The 25,105-nt window shown below is 40.2% G+C and overlaps 2 protein-coding genes across 2 annotated transcripts in view; one reads left to right on the forward strand and one right to left on the reverse strand.

The window, feature by feature from the left end:
• LOC114455168 (cysteine/serine-rich nuclear protein 3-like) overlaps positions 1–25,105 on the forward strand; it is a 248,537-nt gene that overhangs the window by 45,508 nt on the left and 177,924 nt on the right. The gene's annotated exons all lie outside the window — the stretch shown is intronic.
• Positions 20,775–23,998, reverse strand: LOC114454781 (cysteine/serine-rich nuclear protein 3-like). Its single transcript, XM_028435547.1, has 4 exons — positions 23,517–23,998; positions 23,082–23,232; positions 21,572–21,831; positions 20,775–21,437 (listed from the first exon to the last, which is right to left on the reverse strand). The coding sequence occupies exons 1-4, from the start codon at positions 23,559–23,561 to the stop codon at positions 21,279–21,281; spliced, it is 615 nt and encodes a 204-aa protein (XP_028291348.1). The 5' UTR covers positions 23,562–23,998; the 3' UTR covers positions 20,775–21,278.

Raw genomic sequence — 25,105 nt, forward strand, 5'->3', positions numbered from 1 at the left:
TAGACTAATATATCCTGCTTTATCTCAATTTGTTCATGAATCAACGTCTAAAGAAATGAACAAAATATTTTTCAACTTTACTTGAAAAAATAAAAAGCACGATATAAAAAAAGATAAACTTTCAGGATCCAGGAAAGAAGGTGGTTTTGAACCGTTACATTTTGTTGATTTGAACTATATTTTTAAAATTAAATAGATAAGGAATGTCTCAAAGCTCCTATTCTATCTGGTATTTTATTCCAAATAATATATTTAACAACCTTGGTGGTCTTCGTTTTCTACACACTTGTAATTACAATATAGCCAAAAATAACTTTACAATTACGTAAATTTATCAACAGGCTATTCTGGCTTGGAAATATGTTACTCTCACATTTCTCCCCACAAAAATCTATAATTTGGAATAATGAAAACATTTCGATCAGAAGGAAAACAATATTTAGACCAAAACTGGGTTGATTGAGGTGTTATTTCTATAAGTGATCTCTGACTCTGAGGAGCATTACTAAGCTATAAGCGTTCCTCCTAATCAAATCATTCCCTGTTACTAGCAAAGAATTTAACATTGTAACCAAAGTTATTCCTGGTGATTATTCCTTTTAATGAAAGTCATCTTCAGTTTCAAGAAACCCTAAGAGTGGAACGTCTTCTAATGGTAAATGGTTTAAATATCATGGACTGAAAGTGCACAAACAAACATATACGGAATACATTTCATGAAAAGAGGAAAATATCTCCAGGAAAAAAGGCCTTTTGGGGAAAATTTTTTACAAACATTAATTGAGAAAAGGCTTGGACACTGCCTTACAAATGTTCTTTTAATAACAGGATTAAAGAAAATCTTATACAATATTTTTCCATCCAATTTGTATTTCTCCAAACTTTTAGACACCGACAATAAATGCAGCTTTTGTAATAATGAACCAGAATCCCTCTCACATTTATTTTAATACATCATGGACCGCTACTTGGTTAAAACCAAACAACCATCCAACAAAGGAAACCCATTCAAGTTCCTCCGTCATGTCCACCCAAAGTTCCACAAACGGGGACAGAGATAAACCTGTAGCAACGATTATGAACTGGAAACTCAACTAAAGCTAACTATGCTAAGCTAACACACCGACACACAGACTGGGCTAAGAGCTAATGCTAACCACTCCAAATAAGGAACAGACCAAATAAAAAAACACTTCTTACCGTCATAAAACCACAGACAGCCACCGATTTGTTTATGTCAGATTTAACACTTGTTTGTGTAGCGGGTCCCGGTCTGGTCTCCGCTAGCAGATGTATAGATAATTCTCCTGAGAGGAGTGCTGTAAGTGTAGGGAAGACACAGCAAAGCCGGACACATGAGACTCTTTCTCCATTCAGTTGGATTACATTTATTTACACATTCAAATAAACCCCTTTCTGCATTTATGAATTATTCTTATTATTTCTGCTTGCAATGAAGCACTGTTATAACCACAGATGTTATCATTTACACAAAATGTCTATTTTACATATTTTCACAAAAATATGAAATTCAGGATAAAACCAAAAATAAACATATTTCTTCACAATCGTGTCATCTAACTGTATCACCAGTCATGTAAATATTCTTGTTTAAACACCTTGTTTTTAAACCTCTTAATTAAGAGTGTACATTTTGTCATAACTAAATATATTTTAAGTATGAACTTAATGTAACAGAATAACCTTACATGCAGTTATTGATTTACACACACACACCATTAACTAACCAACTTATTAACAATCAGAAACATGACTAACTCCTGGCTTGTCACCAAACCCAAGAACTCTAACCACACCAACAGTCTCAGTTTAAGTACAGGCCCTAAACCAAGGCTTCAGATGTAGCACATTTGTATCCCTACATTAGCATTAGCTTAAACAACCAAACAATGTATTGCACTCACACATCATATTTCACACATAAAGATAAAACTACAAACACATTATTGTCCCACAAAACAACCCACAAATGACCAGGAGCCAATAGAAATAGGTAAAGTACATACTTACTACGGTGTCGACCGCCTTTTTGCTGACTCTCCTCGTCACGTAGCATGAAACTTACAATTCTACACACATTTACACATTTTAGCTAACAGGCAACTTATCACTGGAGCACCCTATTATGTTTTAAACACCTGTACTCACATAAAAGGTGAGAAACTAACCTGTAAGTGTAGGGAAGACACAGCAAAGCCGGACACATGTGACTCTTTCTCCATTCAGTTGGATTATGAGGTTCGTCCGGTGCGCACCGCTTACGTTTCAGGTTAGTGTCGCCATCTAGTGTCCGTTTCACAGCATGACATGGTAAAGTAAAATGAAACATTGCAACTACAATAAACTTAAATTGACTTTGCATGGGAAGGAAACCAAAATAAAAACATCTCAACAAAACATTCATTTTGTGAGTATCACATATGGAAGGATAAAAACTAACATGTCACATGTTGTGTAAAATAAATGTTAGCATAAATACTAATGTCACTATTAATCCGTCCCAATTTGTGAAACGCAATATTTTTTAATTATATTTCACGTGTTCACAGACAAAGCTGGTCCCATTAGATTAATGTAACTATTGAGATTATTACACCTAAATATACTGAATGATTAAATCATCAGCTTGATCTGGTTCAATTACAGGAAATCAGAGAAATATTTATCAATCATAACTTTATGTAACTCATTATCAGATAAATGAAACAAGATTCAGCAACAGTAAAAAAAACTAATGGAGTTATTTTTGCTTTTCATGTGATATTTTTTTTAGAAAATAATTTAATTTCAAATGACGAAATGAATGAATTACATATAATAACACTAATAGTGACCCACATGCACTAATATATTCCATAAAATATCAGCTTATGAACTCTTTGAGTCGCAGCTATTATAGCCTTTTTAAATGTGTCTAATGTTGATGTATTCACATTTATTTGTGTTTGTAAAAAACCTGTTTACACTAAGTTATGATTTTTTATTATGATTATGATTATTATGATTTTTTTTTTTTGTTTTCATTTAGCGTGATTTTCATTATCATAATTAATACCAGAAATTATCGGGATAATTATTTTTTTTTGTCAATATCGCCCATCCCTATTGTAAACTTATTCATTTTATATGGTAAATTCTATATTCACAAATGTAAGTTCAACCAATTTACTCCCCTCTTTGTAAGCTTTCTGTGTGAATTTAAAGAATATATAAAAACTATATCCTTTATTCATACAAAAAAAAAAAAAAAAACATCCAAACCGTGACAATATACAATGGTATTTTTGAAATGGAAAGATTATGATTTACCCTTATTTATTTTATCTTTATTTTTTTCAATTTTGTATATGTGATTTTTATAATGTGCACTTCTGACCTGTTGTATATTTGAAAATAAATTAATAAATAAATATTATAACAATAATTTTTCCATATATATAAAAATTGTTTATCATTATACAACAACACAAAACAATAACTCACAACTATATTATTTAAAAAACATATTAACCAACTTAACACTAACTTCAGGTGCTAACTCACCCCAGCATCTTTAGATAAATTACGTCAGTTCCTAAAGCTCGCTTGCAGTTATTTCTGTCTTTAACATTCCCTCTCTGACGAGAAAATATTAATGAACTATTCATCATCATTTTGAACCGTACAAATAACACTTTAATAACTACAGACCTGTCCGTGGCTGTTCGTGCAGCAGTTAAATCTGTAGATGGTTTTATTATGTTTAGCCACCTCCCCCTCTTTCCTTCTGTTTGCTCTACGTCAGGCTAGAACGCTGCGCATGCGCAAATTGAAGAAGGCCGGTTGCCATGGTTCTCAACTCTTGTAAACAGTTTATCATAAGATGAAAGAAGCTCCTAAAATAGTTCCAAAACGAAATTATCTGAGAAACCACATCATTTATTCTGTCCATCAGAGTGAGATAAACTAAAAACGTACAAACAACCAAAGTAAGTTTAATATTTTAAATTTGCATTTTACATTGTGACCACCAGAGTCTCCCCGTGAGCAATGTGTGAGTTTTTACAGCAGTATAGGGATTTTATTCCAGCATTGAACTACTTGAGTTTTGTCAGAAGAAGTTTGGTTTTAAAACAAAATATGAAAGTAATTTAATTTAGTGTAAATTAGTTTTATTTTTAGCATAATTTTACATTTATAAGTGTATACATTTAAAATTGTAGCCATGTTATTCACAACTTGTAGTTAATTTTTTTAATGGATAAAAATAAATTCAACAGACAAGCATGAAATGAAATTTAGTTTCTCTTCTTTTGAAAATAAATTATATTCTTAAATGTATCTCACCTGAAATATATAAAAAAATATTTTAGAGTTTGCTGATCAACAAAAGGCTAAAGAAATGTTAAATAATATCTATCTGTGTAATGATTTCTTACATCAAGCGTTTGATATTGATTTCATTAACTGTTCAGTTTGTGATATTCATATTATGTCCACTCAGCAATCTTTTTCTATTTATTTATTTACATGTAAGCAAACGAACATGTTTTGGATTTTTTTATAGGGTTGGGATTTTGGGTCAGGATTCTGGTTTTCCATCTCTTGAGTTTGTTAGATTAAGTTTGGTTTTATGTGTTTTATGTATATATTAATATAAGTTTGTATTATTAAAGGTGCAGCTTCATGATGAGGGCAGAGATTGCAGAGGTGGTGTCCTTCCTGAAAAGCCTTGTAAAATTAAAAAACAATGTGAAGGCGGAGAAAATTGATTTGTTTGGAAAGCGTCTGGCAGTGGTGCTGCAGGAGAAGTTTGAAGGACACTGGTACCCTGAAAACCCCAGCAAAGGCCAGGCATACAGGTACTGCTCAGTGGGACACACAATGGTTTGTGGGTCATTCCATGTCATTAAAGTGTGGCAATTGAATAATTAAAGAACAATTGATAAACATTTCAGAATTTTTTTAAGACCAAAGTACATGGGATGTCCTGAAAATGTGTAAAAATGACTTGGAGTGACCCTTGTAGCTGTCCTCTGGTCAGCCTCAGCAGCTAAACACGCTGATCCTTTTAGTGCTGTTCTCCTCTTTCTATCCACTAACCCCAACCAGTCAAAGCAGAGGGTGGCTACCTCTGAGCCTAGTTCTGCTAAAGTTTTGCAATGTAAATAAAGTTGTATTGAAATTGAATGTTTGTGTTTTTCAGGTGCATCAGAGTGAATAATTTACATCAACAGGACCCAGAGTTGCTGCGTGCCTGCAGGGAAAGTGGGATTAAATACAGCGACCTGGGGCTGCCATGGGAAATCACTCTGTGGGTTGATCCTGGAGAGGTTTGTGGAAGGTGAGTAACAAAAACACACAATTATTCTTTACTCTTTTTTTTAGATTTTCTACTCCTCTGATTATCCGTGATCGTGGAATTCATGTTCTGAATCTGAAAATGCAATCTAAACTTTTTAGTTTTTTCTCTTTATTCAAAATCTGGTCCTAATGGGCCAAATTGCTCAGTGAGACGTCACTAAACTTAAAACAAGAGGAGCAACTCTGAATAAACAGGAAAAACTGTTTGTCAGTGAAAGGCCAGTAGCTTATGTAAATGTATAATATGTCCTCTGCTATTTATTGCTATTGTTGAGTTTCGTGAGATTATTATGAAAACTATAGTCATTTGTCATTGTGGAAGTAAAGCGTGCATCTAGCCCATATGACATGGAAATGCATCACTTGCATGTTTTGGGACAATATCACACACATAAAAGGTCAAATTACATACATAATGCGTGGGATTTCGTGTAAAACTTGAGGGTGAGTCCAAAAGAAAACGGCTAAATGACAGAGACTAAACCCTCATGTTTTAGGACCATATCAAACATTTCAAAGGTAGTTTTCTCGTAAAATGGGATGCTGAAAAACAGCTTGTTTTTGTTTGTTTTTAATGTGTGTGTGTGTGTGTGTGTGTGTTTTTGTTGCACAGATACGGAGAAAATAATTTCGACTTCCCAGTTGCCACATTGTCCAAAGACACGGGTAAAATGGTGTCGGAATACCACTCAGATTCTTCTGATGAGGAGAGCAAACGTTCCTCCCCCCTCACCATCCCCAACAGGAAGTGCTCTAACCAGGTAACCCATGGAGCAGAAATCACCTCCTTCCTCACTCACCTGTTCTTAAACCACTGTTGTTTCTGTGTTTGAACTTATCTTTAACTTTTTCCTTCCCCAGACTTTAAATGCAGCTGCTCCATCATGGAATCCTAAAAATATGAGGTCAGGAATGGGTGCCAGCAATCCACAGCCCCACAACAGAACCCCCATTCCTTGGAGAAACAAACTATGGGTACCTCCTTTACCAGAGGCAAAGCCTCCTAATGGGACTCCAACCATAAATAACCATTTTTTTTATCAATAAATACAATTTAAAAATGACTTGCCTATATATTTTCTTTTTTAACAAGTGTTTTATAGCTTGGATACTGATTGCAGGGTGACTACAAGTAGGAAGAAGTTATATTTAAAACTTTAAGACCTTTTTAAAACCACCTTAAAAAAAATTTAAGACCAAACTTACGATGGAAATACAGACCAAAGGGAAAATATATTATTTTACAATTGAAGGCATTGATGTCAGTTAATAATATACAATAAGGAAAAATGAAAGTAATCAGTTGTTCAAGAACATTTTTCAAATGTGTTTATTAATGTGGAAAGAGAACAAAAATATTGACATTGTCCTAAATTATATTTATTGTAACACAATTCTCACAACATTTAATATCAGTGGACAATAAACTAGAAATCAAAATTGACTGGAACCTGTGAGCAAACCAAACACCAAAGTGCTTTTATCAGATTCTTCACTGTGTAATGCTATATGTGGAACTTTGATCAAAAATTAGGCCTTCTAAGAAAATGTAACCAACCCACATTAGCAGCCTAATTTCTGTCCTGGCTAATGAAACTTTATGTTTCTATTATGGGCCCACCTTAGACATAACAATGTGAACACACTATTTTCATTTGAAATGTTGTGAAAACAGAAATTCTGGGGTGAGGTAAAAGAGGTAGGTGAGAAGGTAAGGGAAAGAGAAAATGTCTGACTGGACATCAAGGCATGTGTCTGAGTTCTGTTGATTTGTCTTCCAGCTCCCTCTCAACTAGAGCTGCAACAAATTATTATTTTCATAATCGATTAATTGGGAGATAAATTATTTGATGAATCGGATAAAAAACACCCACATTTTTAATTTCAGCCTGTTTATTCGTCCCATTGTGAATGCAGTGGTAGGTCACCCTAAGGTAGACTTCATTAGCTACACGTGTCCATATATCAGCAGTGAGACACAGTTTGCTGTTTGTGTTCATTGCATTCTTCACTTCCTTTAAAGTCTCTTCATATTTTCTCTCCATGAGCTTTGTAAAATGTAAAACATAAATTGTGTCGTTGAGGGCAGAATGTGACCTGGATTAAAGGTGAGGATGATTGTAGTGAAGCTTCATCTTCAACCATGGACACAGACCTCATGTCAGTGATCATCATGTAGAGGATGTTCTCAGTCACAGCTTCTCTCTGTGGTTACATCATGTGTTCATCACCATGAAGCCTGTCATTGTTTGATCTTTTCTGATGAAATGAGAAAGATAGTATAGCATTAGTATGTATTATAGTACAATTTACTACAACTAAAGTATTAACTTGTTTTATATGCAGTATTAGGTTAAGACATGTTCATAGTCCAAAGAGCAAAACACACACACACACACACACACACAAACATAAAGTACAAGTACCTTAAAACAATTAAACAAATTTAAATAGATGTGATAAGTCACTTTAACCCCAGTCTAAAGGTAATTAATCCAGCCTCACTCCATTACAGACCAGACTTCATCTTTAATCTATTACCACCATTATGTATAAGTATATATATAAAGCACATTTAAACCCTGCTTAAGATGATAAAATAAAATAAAAAAGTATCTCAAACACACAATGTGATGGAATAAACTTTTTTAAAAAGTCCAAGCATTCTATCATTTTGTTCTAGTGTTTTCTTTACTACTACATCTTTGTATTTTTGTGTATTTTTTAGTCTTTTAACTTGTTGGACATTGAAGCAAAACATTAAAAAGGTATAAATTATGATCAAACTTAAGCATAAAACACACGTGAATCATAAAACTTAGTTACTAATTTGTTCAAGAAATGTCTTTGGAGTCATTAATATCAACTTTTAGCCTCAAACAGGTGAAATAAACCATTTACATTTGAATGTCCCCATTTTGGACTAAAAAATCCAAGTAAAGTGCCAGTAACCGTAATAATAACTCGCTACCAGCCCGTGCTAACAAAGCTATCAGGCCTAGGGAGGATCCTGTTCCCATTGATAAGCCAACAGGTGCGAGTCCTCCTTGGAATACCCTGGGAGCTAAGCCTAAGAAAAAGTCATATCCACTTCAAAGGCTAACGGGCCGAGCAAAGCGCCCTGATACCAATAATGAGACGGACTGGCCTGCACTGGCTTCGCAGACTGCAGCCTCAACATCAACACCCTTGTCTGCCCAGGCACAAAAGTGGACATCTGCTAAAGGCAGGAGTATCACCAAGTCACAAACCCAGTTTCATGTAGAACTGGGTAATCGATTCGCCCCACTGCTGAATGACCTAGGATCTGGCTCTAATGAAGTCAACACACAACCTTCTGGAACTGCGAAGACTGAAAGTGCTTCAGGAAAACAAAAGCGACATGGTAGGCCAAAGCAACAACCTTTAGCCAAGGAGGAGTCTGAGGTGTTAAAGCAGGATTTCACCCATCTGCTAAAAACTGTGAGCTGTTTACAGCCTAAAGTGTTCATCAGTGGCCCGATACCTCCAGTCCGCAAAGGAGATCTGAAATTCTCAAGGATTTACTCTTTGAATAAATTTCTGTCTTCGGCTTGTGCTGCCCTTTCACTAAATTTTATAGAAAATTTTCCTATTTTTTGGGAACGTCGTCATCTTTTTAGAGCAGATGGACTGTGTCTAAACAAGGCTGGAGTAAAACTCTTCACATCCAACTTGTTTTACTTCACCAGTCACACTGCTATCAGTTCTGATAAAGACAGAGGACAACATGTACCATCGGAGAACAAAACAACAAGGAAAGAACATGGAGTCGATGAGCTTCCAGCAAGAAATAAAAATCGCCAAAATGAAGAGGTCAACCCAACCCCCACATCTCAGGACCCACCTGCTTCACCCCAAAATTCACCTACTTCCACCTCATCCAGCTTCTCTCCTACCCCTGCCTTCTTGGATTTAACTGCCCAGATGAACGAGCTGGTTCTGGCTGGCACAAGACTGACACCCCACCCTTTACCCCACCATGGTCCCATCTTATCTCCTCTAAAGAACCAATCTGCACCACCCATCCCTCCTCGACGATACCAGGCCCAGGATCACTCTTCTCCTCAGGCCAGCTGTGTTCATCTTAGAGCGACACAGGTCTGATGTGTGCTGGGTCCAGACTGCAATAGCTCTATTTTTAGGAAAAACCAGAAAAAGTCAGGGCCCTATGGAGTTAATGCAGCTTCTTTAATTCCTGTGGTGACAGGTAACACAGGTAAAATTGTGAAATTAAAGAAAAGCAAAAAGCTTTATAGAGATAAAAATTTGACTCCTATAACATGTCATCCAAAAAGTCCACCAGTGTCTCCAGTAAAGTTTTTAAAATTAGCTCTTCTTAATGTTCGATCTCTTGTTAACAAGTCACTACTAATTAATGATATTATTTTGACACATCACTTGGACTTTTTATTTCTTAATGAAACATGGTTGAATGATGGTATCAGTAATACTATTCTCAATGAAAGTGCTCCACAAGACTTTATTTATTTAAATAAATGTCGTACTTGCAGGAAAGGTGGTGGAGTTGCTGCCATTTTTAAATCAATATTTCAGTGCAAAGAAATAATATTTGGGGATTTTATCTCCTTTGAATATATGTCATTCTTACTGAAGGGTGATTCAAGAGTTCTGTTTTTAGTCGTTTATAGACCCCCAAAATATTCTGGAGAATTCATGGATGAGTTTGCTGAACTGCTGTCAGTTGTATGCACTGAATACAACTTTTTAATAATAACAGGTGACTTAAATATTCATGTAGACAATAACATGGACAATACTGCCAAAGAACTGTATGCTTTAATGGATACTTTTGGTCTTACACAACATGTGACTGGTCCGACACACACTCAAGGTCACACTTTGGATCTGGTTATCTCTAAAGGTGTTGACATCTCTGCTGTTGATGTAAGAGACTTAGCTCTATCTGATCATTTCTGTGTCTTTTTTGACCTAGAGACTGTAACATCTGTTCCCCCTAGTTATGTGTGTTTAAAGAAAAGGTACATAAATGAGAACACAAGTGCACAGTTTATGGAAGCCATAGCAATGACACCAACATTGAGTGCTGAGACAGTTGATGATCTTCGGGATGAGTATAATAGAAAAGTCTGTAATGTCATAGATGTGGTGGCTCCAATCAAAACTAAGAGAAAACCAAACACACAGAAAACACCTTGGAGGAGGACTGAGATAATGCAGAATTTGAAATCTGACTGTAGAAGAGCTGAGCGTAAATGGAGATCAAAAAAACTCCAAATTCAGAACTGTACAAAATAAGTCTGCGAAAATTCAATGACGGCTTGTTCAAAGCAAGGCAGCAATACTTTTCTGAAATTATTGCCAAAAATGTCAACAACTCTCGCACGTTGTTTTCTGTAATTGAAAAGCTCACAACCCCCCCAGATCAGATAGCCCCTGAATTACTGTCAGCTGGAAAATGCAATGAATTTGCTGTATATTTCAATGAAAAAATACAATCAATAAGGTCAAACATCAGAACAAACCAGCAAAATCACAAAAAGCTTGAACAGCTTCAACCACTGAGGGATGAGTCAACTACAATGTTAGAGTTTATTACAGTGAACCCAAAAACAATAGAGGAGACTGTTCAGCAGCTGAATCCATCAACGTGTTGCCTTGACACAATACCCTCAAACTTCTTTAAAACTGTTGTAAAGTCAATTGTCACTGATTTGTGTCAGATAATTAACTGCTCATTCCAATCAGGCACCGTACCAAAATCCCTGAAAGTAGCTGCTGTGAAACCTCTGTTAAAAAAGAGAACACTGGATGCCTCTATACTGGCTAACTATAGACCAATTAGCAACCTTCCATTCATGGCCAAAATCATTGAGAAGGTGGTCTTCAACCAACTGAGTCAATTCTTAACATTCAACAAAATATTTGATAAATTTCAGTCAGGTTTTCGTTCTCATCACAGCACTGAAACTGCTCTTATCAAAGTGATCAATGACATAAGGTTGAACACTGATTCAGGAAAAGTATCTGTTCTCATTCTGTTGGATCTAAGTGCTGCATTTGACACTGTAGATCATACAATTTTGTTGCACAGATTGCAAACATGGGTTGGACTAAATGGAAAAGTAATGCAATGGTTTAAGTCATACTTGAAGGAGCGAAGCTATTTTGTAAGCATTGGAAACTTTGAATCTGACAGATTACCAATGTCCTGTGGGGTTCCTCAGGGATCTGTTCTTGGACCCCTTCTGTTTAGCCTTTACATGCTTCCATTAGGACAAATTTTACAGAACTGTAAGGTTGATTATCAGAGCTACGCAGATGACACACAACTATATCTATCACTGAACCCAGATGACCATGGTCCCATTGAGGTGTTGTGTGACTGTTTAGAAAAAATAAACTGCTGGATGAGTGAAAACTTCCTTCAACTAAACCATGACAAGACGGAGGTGATTGTCTTTGGTAACAAGGAAAAGAGGACTGCTATTAGCAATTATCTTGAGTCTCGATCTTTAAAAGCTAAAGACCGAGTCAAAAACCTTGGTGTTCTGATTGACTCAGATCTTACATTCAGCAGTCAGATCAAATCTATCACAAAAACAGCCTTCTACCACCTAAAGAACATCTCCAGAGTGAAAAGTTTAATGGCTCAGAAAGATCAGGAAATACTGGTCCATGCTTTTATATCCAGCAGACTAGACTATTGTAATGGTCTTCTGACAGGAATCCCCCAAAAGAGCATCAAACAGCTACAGCTGGTTCAGAACGCTGCAGCTCGGGTCTTAACCAGAACAAAGAGGTCAGAGCACATTACTCCAGTTTTAAAGTCTTTACACTGGCTCCCAGTCAGCCTCAGAATAGACTTTAAAGTTCTGCTGCTGGTGTATAAATCTGTGAATGAGTTTGGTCCAGAATACATCAGTAACATGATAGTCAGGTATGAACCCAGCAGGTCTCTCAGATCTAAGGACACAGATCAGATAGTGGAGCCCAGAGCTCACAGTAAACATGGTGATGCTGCTTTTAGTTGTTATGCTGCAAAGAAGTGGAACAAACTGCCAGCAGAGCTGAAGTCAGCATCCAATGTGAACATTTTCAAATCAAAGTTAAAGGCACTTTTTTTCTCTACTGCATATGATTGAGAGAGAGATTTTTTGTCATGTTGTTGATGTCATGATGATTTTACTGATGATTTTAATTGATTTTACTGATGATTTTAAATGTTCTTATTGATTTTAAACAATTGAATGTTTTATCATGTCAAGCACATTGAGTTGCCTTGAGTATGAAATGCGCTATACAAATAAATTTGCCTTGCCTTGCCTTGCCTGTCTCGTCCTCCCCCCCTCCTCCGCCTTCGCTCGGCGCCGGCTCTCCCGTTGGGTTTGGCGTGGGGGGCTCCTGTCGGTCCGGGGTGCTGGTGGGGGGGCTGTGGCCTTCGCTTGGGGGGCGGGCATTGCTGCGCTGGGTGGGTGGCTCGGGGTTGGCTCGTCTGGGGGCCTGGGGTGGTGGGGTTCGTGGCTTCGGGACGGGGGGGTCCGGGATGGGTGTGGCGCTGGGGGCGGCTGCTCTTGGGGGCGGCACTTGCGTCCTGGGTTGTCGGGTGGCGGGGTGGTGCGGTGGGTAACTCCGCCGGCCGGTCTGGGCGGCTTGGCCTAGTTCCCTGGGGCGCGCCTTCGCTGAGCGTGCCGCTGGCGCAGTGGGCCGGGTCGCCCCCTCCCCCTCGGGCGCTCACTTGGGGGACCGCAGGGGCCGGCTTGTGTGGCTTCGGGGGGAGGGAAGGGTGAGTTATGGGGCCTCGCCCACGCTGGGGCCTCCCCTGGGCCGTGCTAGGTGGGTGTGTGTGGGGGCGCGGCCGGTGGCTCCTGTCCTGGCGGATCCGCGTCGGGGTGGTTGGTCTGCTGGCTGGAGGCGCCGGGCCCCGTGGGTGCCGTGTCTGGGCGGGGGTGTCCCGGGGGTGGGTCTCTGGGTTTGGCGTCTCGGGGTGTGCCCTCCCGCCGTCTGCCCGGGGACGGGCTGCGGTTCAGCGAGGTGCCGCGCTGCCTTGGGCGGGGTGGGGCTATTGGCTGGGGCCTGCTGTCATCCGGGCTGTGCTGGCGTCGGGGGTGTCTCATGTTGGCGCGGGGGTGATTGGGGGTGGTCTCCGTGGGTGGGGGGGGCTCTGCTGGCAACATTGATGTGGGGTTGCGGTGCCTGGCTGGGGGGGCATGGGTTCGCCTACCTATCGGTCCGTGGCTGGCGGGGTGGCCCTGCTTGGGTGGTTGGTGGCGTCCTCCCTCGTCGGGGGGGCCGGGGCCGCCCACCTGTGGAGGGTGCTCTGTCGTGGTGTCGTGCGGGCCTGTGCTGGCCCTGGTGTGGGAGCTGGCCTCTCTCCTGCGCGGTCGCCGCCTGCTTTGGCGGGGCGGGCCGCTCTGGGCCGGCTGGCGGCGGGGGTCGCCTCCTGGACTGCTGGGGGATGTGGCTGGTGCCTGGCTCCGCCTGGGGGGGGGGGGTCCCCGCCGTGCTCCGTATGGCCGCCGCGGTTCGGGTGGGTGCCGCGGGGGGTCTCCGGTTGTGCCGCTCGGCGCGTCTCTGGGGCCCGCGGTGCCGTGTACCCGTCTGCGCCGTCTGCCCTCTCCGGTGGCCGGCGGTGCAGACGGGCCGGGCTCCTACCAGACAGGCCTCCTACATGGACACTTCATATCGCTCACTCCCAGCTGGTCTGGCTCACCCACTTGTTGCACCACACTCACATACCCAACCCTTGGGGGGCTGGATGGTGGGGCTGAGGGTGGAGGGGGCCGCCGCCTGCACTACTAAGTAGTGGCGCGGGGGCGGCACTCCCACCTCTGGCTGCCCTACTAATCCCTCCAATTTTAATTACACCTCAACACACCACCCCCCGGAGGGTGGGACCACCACTTCCACCCTCCGGAGCTATTGCACCACATACACATATATACACATAGGCTGGATGGGGAGCACCGCTCCCCTCCATCCACCCTTTTTTAATAGCACTTCATGCATTCACTAAGCACATACATTCACTCAGGGGATAGGGAAGTGCCTCTCTATTGGGGAATGGAGAGGCACCATAACAGGGTGGTGGGTAAATTCACACATCTGGGCCTGTCGGGTGGGGGCCCGGCCCGTTCGTTGATGGCTGGGCTACCGTGTGGGGATCGGGGGGTGCGGTCGGGCGTGGCGGGGCGGTGGGTCTCTGGGGGGTGTGGAGGGGTGTTGCTGGGGACCCCCTTTGCGGGGTCTCTCCGGGCGGTGCCGGCCTAGTGGGGCGTGGGGGTGCCCCTTCCCTGCGGGTGGGGCTTGGCGCTTGTCTTGTTTCCTGGTTGCCTTGGGGGCGTGCCTCGCGGCGTGTGGGTCCGGGGCGGCTTGCCGCGCTGCTGAGGGGGGTGGGCGCGCTGGGGGGTGCCGGCGTCTGCGCCGGGGTTGGGGCGGGGTTGCTTGGCGCTCCGGGGTGGTGCTCTTTGCTGGGGGGCGGCTCTAGCTGTCCCTGTGAGCCGGGCTCTGCGGTGTGGCTTGGCTCCTGGGGGGGGGAGGGGCGATCTGGCGCGCTCTGGGGTGCTTGGTCGGTGCGCCTGGGGGCCGGCGGGGCGGCTTGCAGCATCCCCTTGGTGCCCTCGGCGACGATGGGCGTGGTTGTCGTCCCTGGGGGCGCTGCTCTCGGTGCTGCTTCCGTTCCGGGTCCTTCTGGCCTGGGGTCCGGACCCTGCTGGCTCTGGGCCCGCCGGCGGTCGCCCCCCGGCTGCCCGTTCCGCGCGGCTCTGGCCGTCTGCTGGGCGGGGGCCTTGGCTCCTCTGCTGGGGTCTCGGGCGGGGGGCTCTCTGGGCCCTTCCCTCGGGGGGTTGGGTGCTTGGGTGTGGGTGGGTGTGGGTGGGCTGGATGCTGGCGGGGGGCCTTGGGGTTGGGGGTTGGGGTCGGTGGGGGGATGCGCTGGGTGCTCGGCTGCTTGGGGCTTCCTCGGATGTGTGTGTGGGGGGCGGTGGCTGCCTCTCGGCCTGGGATCTTGGGGGCATCTGGGGGGTTGCCTGGGGCTCCCTGGCCTCCGCTCTTTCTGCTGGCCTGGCTGCATCTGCGGGCCCAGGGCAGTTCCTGGGCTTGCAGTAGCGTTTTTTTATTCTTTTTTTTTCTGGTATACGATGCACTGGCACGCCTTGGGATGTGTAATAAAACTCATACTGGGCTTAACCTTAGACACGTTAATCCCAAATACCTGCTTTAGGTACTACCATTCACTCATTCCCCCTGTTCACAGCCACCACCATTATAGCTAAGCTTCACACTTGTCACCATACTGGCTGGATTACACAACATAATAAGCACAATATATTCTACAACCTCACATCTCACCCTCACTGCAAAACAATCTATTCTTCCCCACCTTTTCTATTTAAAAAAAAAAAAACTTACACACAAGCATGTCATGTACATCCATGGTGCGCATTAGGTTATAAACACGTGGTGAAAATATCAGCGTTTATAACGCTGTGTTTGTGGAGGAATTAACATGTTTTCGCTGTTCGCTTTGTGCACAGCCGCTGCCATTGCCCAGCAATAACTTCCTATTTGAGTTTATTTCGAACCTCCATTGTCGCAACTCTCTCTCTCTCTAAACGGCTCTATGTGCAAGCGACATGTACATCCAAAGTGCGCGTTAGGTTATAAACACGTGATAAAAATACCAGCGTTTATAATGCTGTTGTAGCACATTTGGGCAAGGCGGTTGACTACGGCTACAATAGCGGCACCAGAAGAATGTTCTTTAAAGGTCCCATGTCATGCTATTTTTCACCCATCTCCATTTGTTCTAAGAACCCCAAAAACATAGTATTTGAGGTTTATTTTCCCAAACTCGCCTGTTTCCCAGAGTTTTAACCCGCTGCTTTATAAACACGAGACAGAGCGTGGGGGCTGGGCGTTCATTGGTACATACATAGACTGTAGAAAATACATACATAACACTGCGCGAGGGACGCTGAAATGCTCACCTTCGTGGGCGTGTCTGTTTACATGTCAATCACGGCAGAGAGATTCCTGGAGGCGTGGCTTCTCCAGCTCAGTGCCGCGTCAAATTCGTCATCAACGTGGGAACACATCATCAAATTGGAGCGAGGTGTTTGTGCTCACCCTGCAGTAAGAAAGGAGCAAATCACCCTCTAACTAACGATTGAGAGAATAAAGCCCATATAGCACTTTTATGATGTTTAAAACACAGAACAGTTGATTTAGCGTAACATGGGCCCTTTAAAGGAGCTTGGATTGTGAATGAATACATCAGGCAGTAGTGCAGTTTGAGTGTGAGTATTAACAGAAATATTTACAAAAAGAACAACTATTACAAACAATACACTATTCCAAAGACAAAAATATGGATTACCCACAATAACCCAAATGCTCAGTTCAGTTCAAGCCTTCAGTTCCTGTCCTTATAATCCAAAGAAAGGTTTGTCCACAGCGGTAGGTGACTAGAGGTGTCCCGATCCAATATTGATATCGGATACTGGTCCGATATCAGCGAGAAAACGAATATCGGATTTCATCGGACTGCATCTAAAATCTTCGATATTAATATCGGATCAGGACACCCTATAGAATACTGTAGATAATATGTTGAAGATTAAAATTTAAGTAACCAATTGGATAATAATAAATGGGTCAGTTTTTCTCATCTCTACTGTTGCTGACTATTGTTCTTTGTTTGAGTAACATCACTTGATCAAGCCTTTTCTAACTTTCCACACTACAAAATAAGTCATCAAAGTATGTATGATTCGTGCCAATATTGAAGGCTGCAATATCAATATCGTATCGGAAGTGAAAAAGTTGTATCGGGACATCTCTATAGGTGACGGACTTTGTCCTACCAGTTCGTTGATGTAGCTCACCATAGTGGTTGAGATGTATGGATCAAAATCAATTAGAAGAAACTCCAAAGTTAGTACAAAAAAAAAAAAAAAACTGACCTAAAAGGCCAAAAATACACATAAGTATTGCATTTGAAATAACCAAGTCAGTATTAAAGATAAAATCAATGTATGCATAAACATACATGCTAAATACAAATACATTAAGAAATTATTTAATTAATTGTCGTTAATAAATCAAAATTACAATAGTAACCAAGACACCATAACCTAGCACCCCAGTATCATGTTCATATTCACAGTCAGAATCAAAGTTAAAGTCAAGGCACACCTTTTGAATATCAAACTACTCAAGCAGAATAAGACTCAAGTGTTTAAATAATTGCCCAATATTCATTCATTCAAAACGCAGCTGCGTTCACGTCAATATGTCAATGATGACCAAACTCCGTAGCCATTGTAGCGCATATCAGAAAAGTAACAAAACTGCTCAAAACAAAAATAACGCTCCAAACACCATGAGTGAGTAAGTAAGTTAAAGTATTATCTACAATTCGGCTGTCTTTTTTTTTAACAAAAATCATTGTTTACCTTTGGACCGAGTGGTCAGAGCTTAGCTTCCATGCGCGGCCCTTTAAACCTGCAAAGACACTGCAACACAGTGACGTGACGTCCTAAAACCAGAACCGGAAGTGCTGCGAACGATCAAAATTGAGAGCCGTAATCTTTAAATGAAAAGAAAATAACCGTTTTGCGACACCAAATCAGTCTAAAATAATGCACGCACACACAACAGGTCGAACAGACACCGCTTCGGGGAGAAATTCGCTTTACACATACATACACGTCAGAAGTATGTAGTCGTGGGGGCTTAAGAGGAGTTATCAATTTTGGCCAAATTAGTATTTGTTTGAAGGTTGGATGTACAATGAGGTCTACATACTCTATAGTGTTATATTTGCAGGTGCAAAGTAAAATAGTGTGTGCAATTGGACCTGGAAGTACCATGAAAAATAAACGTTTTGCAACACCAAATAATTCCAAAATAATGGATACATACCATGGGGCCATGTGGAAGTTAAAAAAGTTTCAGGTGGAACAGACACTGCAATACTGACCTTCTTTTGTCTACTGATTATTAGAGGTTGTAAATAAACAGATTGGCGTGCTAGCGCCCCCTCACACTGAGGTCAAAAGCTGAATAGGTTTCAAATTTGGGTAAACATGAATGTGCCATCCACACCCACACACACACACAATTTTTCTTTTTCTTTTCGTATATTTTTCATTCTGTGATTTTGTTGTTTTGCGTTTTTTCAGTCATGTTGTGTTTTTTTCTGTGTGTGCATATTTTTATTTATTTATTGTATTTTTTTCAATTATTTTTTAGATTTGTGTATTATATTTGTGCATACTTTTTATGTTTATATTTTTTGCTTTTGTATATTTTGCTCTTGTTTTGTGTATTTTTCTATATTTTTTGTGTATTTTTCTATATTTTTTGTGTATTTTTCTATATTTTTTGTGTATTTTTCTATATTTTTTGTGTATTTTATTATCATATTTGTGTAATATATTTTGTGCATTATATTGTATGTGTATATACACATACATGTATGTTCTTGTTTTGTGTATTTTACTGTAATTTAGATTAGACCAATGACAGCATGTGGTCCCGTGGTTGCGTGTTGTAAATGTTTGTATAAATGTCTTTTAGTACTGTGAGGAGTTAATACAATTTTTTTCAGTCGCTTTGGTGCTTTTCTCAGATCAGAATGAAAATTCTCATACAGTAACTATTAGTTCAACCTCCACTACATTTAGTCATTTGTGTACATCATAGTAGCAATTTCTCCTTCCTGCAAATGCTTTTGGACATGTATCAGCTGCTTTAATACAATTATCTGCTGTTTTATAACATTATTGTTTGCTTATGTTATGTCCATCAAAATGAACTATACTTATGGATGTTGAATTGTCGTTCCCAATAAAAACTAATAGTCTTCATTTCATTACATACACAATTGTTGAACTATTTATCAAAGTCTATCAAGCCAATTTTATACCTTTCTTCATAATTTTTTCTGGAAATGTCTCCTAAATTGAACAATTGCGCTCAGGTGAACTTCAGCTTTCACTCACGAGGAGGTGTGTGAAGTATAGTTGTAACCAATGACAAGCTAGGGGAGGAAAGGGAAGGGGATAAAACAGGGGAAGAGGGAGAAGAGGCTAAATATATTGGCAGATTCTTAATGAAACTCAGGCTACAGTTGTGGACCATGCTGTCAATCACGGCCTCACAATGGCTGAGGCTGGTCAGAGGCTGCAACCAAATGTTGGAAGAACCACTGTGAATTCAATCATTCAAACATTTTGTAGGGAGATCAGGTATGTATAGTATTGGACAGTAATCCAACATCTCGTAATATCTCATGTTTACTGTGCATTACTGTAATTTTACTCTGCACCACATAGGATTGAAAGACAACCTCGCAGAGGTTTTACCTCACAGCAAGAGGAAGCCATTTTTTCAATGGTGATTGCAAACAATGCAATAAGGTTGAAAGAAATGCAAAGCGCTGTCATAGAGGATAACAATGTATTTGGCAATATTGAATCCATGTCAAATGCAACAAATGACAAAGTGCTCAAAATGAATGAAATGTGCATGAAACATTTGTACAAAGTGCCATTTGACTGGAATAGTGAAAGAGTGAAGGAGATCTGTCAACAGTATGTATAGGTAAAACGTGTCTTCTATGTATACTCTAGTTTTATGTTACACATGAAAAGTGGTTACATGTCTCTCTCTCTCTCTTGATAAAGCGTGTACTGCAGTGTCACCGAGTCCTGACCATTTTTTGCATTGGAAAACACTGAGAATAAACTGTCATAATGAAAACATGACAAAGTCATTTAACTAACTTGTTCATAATCGATGGTGTCAAGACTTCTCATTTTGATGACAATGGCAGTTTCATTGACATGAAGACTTGCTTTTGAGGAATGGACTATCCATTTTGAGCAAGTGACATGCTTTGCAGGTTATCCACTAGGTTTTGCAGTTTACACTAATTGTTTTGAGAAATGCACTAAATGCTGCGCAAATGTTAAGAGTGATGTGAGAAAAGCAAAGCGACTGAGAAAAACTGTAATACAACGTTGGTGAAAATTAAACAAGTTCTTTCAAAAACAAAATCCATTATTAAACTTTTAATCTTAAAATCATGCAAAAATGAAAACAAAAATGCAGTTGGCTTTATCTACTCTTTAAAAGCCAAACACTGAAAACTGAGTGAGCTTCAGTCTAACATGAAGCAACTTTCCTCCTCATCCTCCTCATCTTCATCCTCATTATCTTCATCTTTTTCCTCATCATCATCCAGCGGCTCCTCCATCTCCTCTGCAGCATGGAGGTGCATGCTGGTCGTCTGTGGAACGGTGTCAGACAGGGAATACTCCAATGTGTGCTGGGACTGGGTGAACAGGTTTGGAGGCCCCAAGTCACTGGTCTCACTGTGGAAACCGTTGGTCGGGAAGGGTTGCTGCTGCTCGCGGCTCTTCTCCAGTTCAAGCTTCATGATGGTGTCCAAAAAGTGGTTTTGGGCCTGGTCGTGATTGAAATCTACCCTTCCAGCTGAGTTACTGCAGCCCTCTTTAGTGCAGTCGCACAGAGACGTGTGAGTCACCTAAAGAAGCAAAAATATTCAGCATATAACAACCACACTTAACATCCATTCAGTTTATGTGATCGTTCCTTTAAAACAGGGACGCATTTATGTGTAATATAGAGCAGTTTCTCAAATGGGGGTACGTGATGGCACTACACGGGGTATGAAATATTGGAAAATTTGTCCCACACCAGGCAGGGGATGACTGGAAACAATAAAACTATAGAAATAAATCAATTCAGGAGGCAATAAATACTGTTTCATTCCACTTATTGACAATAGGATTCTTTATAATGTTCATCACTTGTTGATCCCATTAAGTTGTTTTTCATTGTATTCTAAGTAAAATATTGTAGTCAGAGAAAGAGGGTACATGAATTTAAAAATAAAAAAGGAGGTACTTGAGAGAAAGAAATTGAGAACCACTGAAGAAGTATTCGTCCACCTCTGTGTTGTCCACATCAATCTCATCATCAGAGATGTCGTCGACTGTGAACATGTTGGCCTCCTCTGACTCCACTGTACCATTCTTAGTCAACTGAAAACCAGACAAAACATTGTTCAAGTACTCTCTAACTCAATGCAGTAGAGGGCTTTAACCTGCCAGCATGTCTCAACAATATTATTTCTATTTTTTATAAATCAAACTGTTCATAGAAAGCTAACCTTTACCTTGAGTTTGATTGAGTTGAGTTTTTCTTCCTTCAAATGCTCTCGCAGCATTTCTATGTGGATCCGCTCCTGCTCCAGGGCAAACTCATCCAGTGAGTACTGTCTGATCCAGCTGTGCCTGTCAGACATGCCAAGTGTGCTGCCGCCCTCACTGGGAACACTGGTGAATCCCTGCTGCCGTTCAAAGTAGTAAACAGTCACATTCTCGAAATGCACCTTCCTCGTCCTCCGGCGCTTCTCCTTCTTCAGAATGGAGTCAGCTGCAAAGCAAAGGAAGCATTAGGTCACTGTTAATTAAATGTCTCGATTAACTTAAGGCTGTTACCCCCAAAAATGTGCTATTAGATAAAATCATTGTGAGTAGCTCATAAATCAATGAATCAAACATTGTCTACTATAAAAATAAATGGAAAAGGGTAGAAATTGTCTCTTGAAAGTTTGTTTTTATTTCGACCCTAAACACACGTTTGTTGACATTTTCATGCGTTGCATTGTGGGATATGGAGTCGCGGAGTATTCTGATATCACGTAGGAATACAGGGAACAAACTCAAACAAAAAAATCCAAGCGATCCCTGTCCTTCTTGTCTGGTGAAGAAAAACAAGAAACCCCACTAGAAATCTGTATGCATCCATTTACAAGACTCCACATCCCACAATGCAATGTGCTAAAATATGATTAGATTTTATGAATTGAAATGTAATCAAAACTCACGTGATCATGTGGTCTTATGTATTGATCACATCAAATCTGTCTGTGTGTGTTTACAAACATTTATTCCATCTCATATCAGTTTGATCGATGATAAAGGAATCTTTAAAAAATACATAAACTCTTATCCTCTATATATTAGTCGACTATACAGTATCTGTAACAGATTTAATAGACTAAAATCTTAATGTCATTTAGTTTACTAAAACTATAACTGAAATCATAGTCCTGATGACTACATTTGGTAACACTTTACTTGAAGTTTTATACATAAGGCTGACATTATGATGTCATTATTTTGACCCTAACCCCTAACCTTAACCCTACCTAACCCCACTAGATCCTCCACCTAATACAAAAAATGCCAACATAGCTCCAAAGGTGTCATAATTTAGTGAACGACAAATAACAACAGCCTTATTCATGCTAATGAGAGATAATGACATCGTAATGTCAGCCTTAATTATAAAACATCAAGTTAAGTGTTACCCTAAATTTGGACTAAAACTACATTGTATTTTGGTCAACAGACTAAACTAAAACTAAATCACAATTTGCGGTCTGTTTCACCCGTATCATCTAATGGAGTTATCTGCTTTTGCATTAGGACTCTTTATATAAAAAAATGCAGATTAGAATTTCACCAAACAAGCATTTGTTGCTCACTTAGTTGAAGCAAACTTATTCCACTTATTCCATTTTTACCATGTATTTTGGATTTGTTTTCCTTAAGAAATCATGACACAGTTCTCTTGTTGTCAATAGTTGACGTTGCCACACTATAGACTCAGACACTCACGGATAAATGGGCCTGAGGTGGACGGGTTGACGCTCTCGCTGAAGGATACCTCATCATCAGACTCCCGCACGGAGGAACACGGGGAGGAGGAGGCTTCCACCTCCTCAAATTCCCTCTTTCGTGTTCCACTCACGGCGTTTAGCCTCCGAATCTGAAACCAAGAGAGAGCAGAGGGGCCACACTTTATCTAAATATACAGTTTAGGGCCTTCATAATCCTCAGCACACACATTAGCAGCTAAAACAGAAGCAGAACGCTGATAATTACACACTATACATCAGCCTTACAGGAAAGTTAAAATTAAGATTGAGAAGTTGAAAAAAAATAAATAAACTGAAGCAGCTTGTCTTGTAATGCTAGAATAACAATCATTAAACATGGGATGAGATGTTAATTGTCCTTTGTGTCAAAAGATGGCAGTAACATGATATTTACCAATTCAGAATGGCTTGGGGGCTGTCTCTTAAATATGGGAAACATAATCAGTAATGTTCCTTTGAATGAATGAATCAAAATCAAATCAAATCAAAATCAGTGGGTGTTTTGGTCTTTTAAACACTAGACACACTCATTAAAGGTGGCCAGCTAAAGGATGATGAAGCCTGAGATTGCGTCCCAAAACTGTTTCCTGCTCTCTCCTGTCTGCTGCTTCTAGCCAGTCACAGTTGTTCTGTGCGCTTTAATCCTTTTCTCCCAAGGTAGTGTGTTCTTTTTTACCTCCTCCTTTCATGTTCTGCGCTTTCATCTTTACCGATGAAGATCTAGTCTTTTGTCTCTTCCTTAAATGTTCTTAGTGACATGGGTGCCAGTGTTGATGCGCGCATCAACTGCAGGGCACATTTCCAGTAATCTATCCAGCCATGCATTTGTTTGTAATTACAATCACCTAATACTCTTAAACATGTTCATAAATGATTCCTTACCGCTTTAGCACCGAAAGAATATCTGTAATATTGTGTGAATATCTGTAAAAGTTACATTTTATTATTAGCTCTGTCTGCTAGCTTAGCATCTCTTCTTCACTGCTAGATATGCTGCATGCCAACCGACCACTGGGTTCCTAGCGCCATCTGCTGGATGAAACATATATTTGACGTAAATACAGTACACTGTTTAAAATGGAATATCTATTATGAAATAACTAATATCTTTCACATTTTTCATGTTGTAGGCTTGTTAATTACTGAAGCTTCTGAGTTTTCTGGTTTTACCCCTTGGTCATGTTTATTTTACTTTTAAATGTGACCAGCAATGGCACAAGAACACCTCACAGGTTTAGCAATAATAAGTATTAACCATCAGGTAGGAAAAGAGATAACTTACAATGATGTCATAAATGACTTTTCATCTCAGAAAGCAAGAAAGATACAATTTTGAAGAACCTAACCAAAGCATTGAACAAATATTGCACCATATTTATATCCATTTTATTTTAATTTTTCATTCTTTATTTTGACATCTTTTGTTTAAAAATATTGTCTGCACTGTTCTTTTGAAGAAGCTTTTACCAGTATGTTTATTTTGTTAAAGTAATGGGTATTGCAGCTCTACAATACCTTTGGTTAAGTGTCCAACTATGTATGCACCAAAAGAATGTAAAATTCTGAAACACAAAAGCTAAATATAGTGAATAATGACCCCTATGTCATAATGTTTACTGTTTGTAGTGTACTATTTTACATTATTATATACCAGTACAGTGCCCGTCGGAAGTATGCATTTATGTGGGAGCATAAGGGTTTTATTTGCGGGTGCAAAATGTGGGTGCAATTTTCCTGGTTTAATTCTATGGGATATGAGCATGATAAATGTGTTTGTTGTTTTGTTTTTTTTTTACTCACTTTTATATTTTTTTGTTTGGTGTATTTTTCTGCATTGTATGTTTTTTGGAGTCATTGTGTATTTTTGTAGCTTTCTGTTGTGTTTTTGTGCATTTTTTGTATAACTATCGTTTTTGTTGCCATTGTAGTGATTCTGGAATAATTTTGTGTATTTTTTGTATAAATATTGTTTAGTTTTTGTTT

This window comes from Gouania willdenowi, chromosome 21 (genome assembly GCF_900634775.1).
Source record: "Gouania willdenowi chromosome 21, fGouWil2.1, whole genome shotgun sequence".
Lineage (NCBI taxonomy): Eukaryota > Metazoa > Chordata > Actinopteri > Blenniiformes > Gobiesocidae > Gouania > Gouania willdenowi.